The sequence below is a fragment of the Hipposideros armiger genome, unplaced genomic scaffold (assembly GCF_001890085.2).
Source record: "Hipposideros armiger isolate ML-2016 unplaced genomic scaffold, ASM189008v1 scaffold_984, whole genome shotgun sequence".
Taxonomy (NCBI): Eukaryota; Metazoa; Chordata; class Mammalia; order Chiroptera; family Hipposideridae; genus Hipposideros; species Hipposideros armiger.
Genome location: NW_017732334.1, coordinates 562,041 through 567,451, shown reverse-complemented (window position 1 = coordinate 567,451; position 5,411 = coordinate 562,041). Strand labels below are relative to the sequence as shown.

The 5,411-nt window shown below is 38.8% G+C and overlaps 1 protein-coding gene across 1 annotated transcript in view; it reads right to left on the bottom strand.

The window, feature by feature from the left end:
• The window catches only part of MCCC2 (methylcrotonyl-CoA carboxylase subunit 2), an 82,137-nt gene that overhangs the window by 69,903 nt on the left and 6,823 nt on the right, over nucleotides 1-5,411 (bottom strand). Inside the window, exons 3-5 of the mRNA XM_019631163.1 lie at nucleotides 5,385-5,411; nucleotides 2,050-2,134; nucleotides 330-431 (exon numbers count right to left, since the gene is read on the bottom strand). Of these exons, the coding sequence (XP_019486708.1) occupies nucleotides 330-431; nucleotides 2,050-2,134; nucleotides 5,385-5,411 (214 nt within the window). The remainder of the gene's footprint in view (nucleotides 1-329; nucleotides 432-2,049; nucleotides 2,135-5,384) is intronic.

Genomic DNA, 5,411 nt, shown 5'->3' with positions numbered 1-5,411 from the left:
TTCTCAGGTGACACTGATGTTACTTGGGAGAGCTACTCCTCTAAGACAGTGGCTTTTCACACGAGACAGAAAGAGATCACCACAGAGCCTGGAAAGCCACACAAGCCAAGCCCACACCAGGAGTTCTGGATTGGGACCCCGGGATCTTTGCTAGGGTTTCTTTCTCCTCGATTTTTTGTCTCTAAAGCTCCACAGGTGAATCGAATATGTGTCTGCATAGGAAGCTTCAGTCCTAAATAATATCAATAGCATAAAACTTGCATGCTAATATGCAAAGCAGTGAGTGCTGAATGCCCGTGCCACAAGGTTGAATGAAAGTAAATACTCACCCTGATACTCTCCCAATGCCTGTAATAATGCCACCGGCAGGGACCTCCTCATTACCATATAACTGGTAACCTGCAAACTGGGAAAATTCCAGAAACGGAGACCTGAGGGGAAGAAAGGATGTTGCTTTAATTAATGTCATTATACCAAATATAACAGTTACACATAGAAAAAGAAAAGCTATTTTTCTTTAATGAGTCAATGTTTCAAATGTGCATGCTGTATTCTACAAAAAAAAGAATATCTAAAACAAAATCTAGTGTGAATATTGTGGTGATTTATAAGGTACAGCCATACAATAGGACACTAGGTACTTATTTTAAAAGATGTTATACAAATGTATTTATTAATATAGGAAGAGAATAACACCTATATTAGAAAGAATTACCATGTGCCAGGCTGTCTTCTAGGACTTTTGGAAACCTAACTCATTTACTCCTAAGAACTATCTTCTGAGGTGGATCCTATTATGATCCCTAGTGACTGATGAAGAAACTGAAACACAGAGATTAAGTCACTTGTCTAAGGTCACACACCTAGTAAGTGGCAGAGCTGGGTTTTAACAGCAATCTGGGACCAGGGTCTTAACTACTGTATTATTCTAGCTCGCTCTTACTTAAATGTTCAAGATACAGTTAAGTGGCGGGAAAAGAAGGTTACAAAACCTCACATTTAGTATGATTCCATTTTTCTTTTAAAAAATGATGTGTCTAATACGCCTATGAATAAAAACGGCCTAAAAGGATACATGCTGGGTGTTGGCAGTGTTTGTCTCTGGGTTAAGTGTGTGTGTGCATGTCATAAAAAATACTTTTGGAGTCTTTATTTCCTTCTCTCCACTACCCGACCACCCAATCCTTCAGGAAATACTGTTGGGTCAACTCTCTTGCCAACACACGCAGAACCTGACATTCGCATCATCTCCACTACTGGTACCCTTGTCCAAGCCACCGTCATGTTTCTCCTGAATCACTGCCCTCTAACTGGTCTCAGTGCTCCCACCTTTGCTGCCCAGTCTGCTCAAAACACAGCAGCCAGAATAACTCTTTCCAAACATTAAAAACTCCACAAAAGCTCCCCATTTCTCTCAGAGTGAGAGTCGAAACTCTTACACTGGCCTACAACATCTTATGGAATTTGACCCTGTCTCCTACTACTCTCTCCTTCATGTCCTCTGCCCAGCCGCACTGGCCTCCTGGCTCCTTGAGCATATCAGCACCTCCAGCACATTCCCACCTCAGGGCCTTTGCACTGGCCATTTCCTCTGCCTGCAACATTCTTTCCCCAATATTTACAGGGCTGTCTCTCTTCACTCCTTCAAATCTTTGCTCAAATGTCACCTTCTCAATGAGGCCTATCCTAACCACCTCATTTAAAATTGCAACTTGACTCTCATCTTCTGACCCCTTTCTCTAGTCTACCTGTTCTTCTTCCCATGGCATTCACCGGTTTTAACATACTACATAATTTACAACATACATCATTTATTTTCAATGTCCTCCTGCTACAACGTAAACCCCCAGTTGGGCAAGGATCTTCGTCTATTTTGTTCATTGATGAATTATTAGCACCAGGAACAGTGCCTGACACATAGTAGCTTCTCAATAAACATTTGTGGTTGAATCGTACAATAAGAACCAGAATTTAAAATCACTGATTTATAAAACTAAGGAAGTACCATGGAATAGAGAACACTGAGTTAGGACTTAGCTATATACCAACCCTGGGTCCAAAAGACCGTCAACTCTTTCTCTGGGTAACAGTTTTCCTCTCGATATGTGACGTTCTCGGGCTTTCTCGTTACCTCCTAGGATAAAAACGGGATTAGATTAGATTGAGATGCTATAAGGTCTCCATTTAACTTAATGCCAAAAAAAAAAAAAAAGTGTGATACTTAGTCCAAAATACAGAGCTTTTAAAAGTTCAACATATCCTGTGAGAAACAGCCAATTTTTCAGATCACTCAATTTACAAGCTGCCAATTTTCTGAAGTAGATAATTAAATTGGTGTTTTTTTAAAAGGCAACCTAGCCCTGATTTCACAGCATATTATACATTTTCTGAATTCACTAGTAATTACTTAAAGTAACACAATATGTTCTCTGCAACTCATGCATTGCAAACACTGCCTGATCTCCACATTTATTAAATACCTACTTCAAATATCTAACACTGTGCTATATAAAATTTGAAAAATTCCTACCTTCCTTTGTTCCAGGTAAAAAGCACTATTTTAGAAATGATTTCCATGATCAGCACAGCAAAACTTACCGGAGGGGGCCATTAGTGACCCATAACTCTTTAGGCTATCTCCAAACTTGAAAGAATTTAACACCTTATACAGCAGTTTAAAAATCCCCTTTTTTGTTAGTATCCTGACTCAGAGATTGTCTTTGGTGTTTTCTGGTGTTGCTCCAGACAAAGAAAATGACAATAATTCAAGAGTCCACTGAGGTAGCCTGATGTGGCTGCTTGATGTGAGAGGCACACCAAACCTCACCACCACCCCACCACCCCCACTCCTACCCCCCGGCCCCGGGTTGCTGGGCTCTTGGTCTTGGGAATATCGATAACCTACTCTCAGCAAACTAAGGTAACAGATCAGAGGATCAAACTGTACCTTAAAATGCTATTTTCACTGTTGCCCGAGAAGTTTATCTTAATATACTCTGTCTAATACAATGTTCAGCTATTTAAGAAAGCTGTTTCTTTGCTTTTTAGGTGAGAATATAAGTTATATCTATTTCAAATAAGGTTCCAGGTACAACTTTATTTTTCATACTAGGACCCTATCCTGTATCTAAGGGGATTTTTTTTTTCTGAAGAAGTGGATGGCATACTTTAAAGATTAAACCTGCCTTAAAGTCACAAAGAAAATAATAGCACACATCTAATCTTTTAAAATGCAAATAACTCTGGAAGGGGAAGATTTAGATATAAAATAGTGTAACTAAGTAAACACTTTTCTCCTTTCTCCCAACCAGTTAACTCAGAGTTCCTTACCGAAGTGCATGGAAGGGTAAGAGAGGGGGGAGGGAGGCAGGGAGGGCTCCAAAGGGGCAGAGGAAATTTCTGGGAGTGAAACGTTCATTATGCTGATTGTGGTGATGGTTTCATGAGTGCATAAATATGTCAAAACTCAAAGTATACTCTTTAAATGATGCAGCTCATTGTATGTAAATTATATCTTAATACAGCTGTTTAAAAATAAATAGTAAAAGAAAAATGAACTCAAAGCACTGTAAGGAAGGCCAGGCCCCCTGGTGAGGGTCTTTGGTAGTCAGGTGACATAAGTGCCTGGTAAGGGGCCAGTAGGGGAAGGGGTAACAGGGAAGCGTGGGATGACGAGATGATACAAATTTTTTTTAAGTGCTGAAGACAACATCATTCTTTCTGAATTCTGCCTAGAGATTGAATTTGCAATTTGGAACAGCTAGTGAATTCTGGTTTTATTAAGAAAAACAGAAAGAGGGTTATCCTGATGCAGATTCTCAGAATTAAGCCCCTCTGGCATTTACACAGGCCTACAATATGTGGACCCTGAGAAAAAGACAGCAAGACACAGCATCTTAGTTTTCCAAGGATTATTCTGAAAGATTCTGTATTAATTATGTCCATTCCCACAAACTCAGAGCCAGAAAAGCCAGTTTCCTTCTATCTCATGACATTGCATCATTTCTAAGACATACAGTGTGTTCACATTTTAAGATCCCTGAAATGAGAAAGCATTTTACAGTTTGTAGCATATTTCAATCACTGTCACCAGGGGGCAGTCACCACCCAGCTGTCTGCCTCTGCAAGCGCAGCACAAATGTCTATGGTCACTTCAGCTGTTGACCTGCATTGTTGGAACTACATGCATGGAATTTATCTTCCACTTTAAAATGCCTTCAAAAACTACACATGCCTTACCTTTAGGTCATTAAAAACCCCTGTTTCAACCACCAAAACTATTTGTGATTTTCTATATCAATTAAAGTTATTACCCAGCTTTATAAAAACTAAGCACTTCTGAATCTATCAAAACACAGTCCTTCAATTAACTTGTGTTCATCAAAGCACTCAGTTCTGGCTATTATGAATAACAGGGGTAGGTAGGTAGGAGGGTTACTTATAGAAACAGAGTTAGTGGACATTTGTTATTCTTTTTGACCAGACAGCTCTTGAACTCCTGTTCTAGCGTGGGAAAATGGTGTTAAAAAATGACATGAGTTTTGTCTATTGGATATGATTGGAGAAGCAAAATATCCTGCTGGTAAGCGTCTCTGAAAGATAACTGGAATCATACTCTTGAAGCCATTTTGAACATTCAGATGAGTATGATGCTGTGACTGAAACTAAACCTTAAGAACCAATAGTTTAAAAATCGATGAATTTGAATTTCTACTTTCCCCCAAATAGTGGAGGTGCTGTGTGAGCAGAAAAACTAGCCAAGTAATAGGGAAAAATGTCTGCACACCAACGAACGCAGCCTTGAAGAGTCAAAAGCTTAATGCTACTAGTTTTTCCTAAAACCAATAACTATAAAGGAACATTTTAATTAAAAGTATGAAAAATAATAATATAAATGGAGCCACTTCAAAATGGAGTAGAAGCTGCCATTTCAGACAAACTGCCTTGCACATCTTACTCCTCAAACTTTGGAATGTTAAAACTAGGCAACATTACCTTTGGACTGGGCCTAAAGCAGCACTACATTCCAACTATCTGCAAAACTATCATGAAAGCAGACATGACTACTGGACTGAAAATTAAAGACATTCTTTAGAATTATCATCACTATGTTAGCTTATCTCTATCTATGTAGAGAAAGTCCTTACTTAGCTTGTGAACACTGATAGCAATTCCTTCCTTCTATTTCTATAATTAGTCCCCTTAACTTTCTCATACCCCTTTGTCTTCACTTCCTAATTAGAACACTTTTTGGGTTTCTGCCTGAATCAGTACTTCCAGAAAAGCTATTCTTTTGATCTCAAATAAATGCTTGTTGCCTCTCACTTTGGCCTTTTATTTTTAAGTTAATAAAAGTATAAATTGAAGAATAAATGAGTGTTTACCTAGTCTTATCTTCTGTGCTCGTTCAT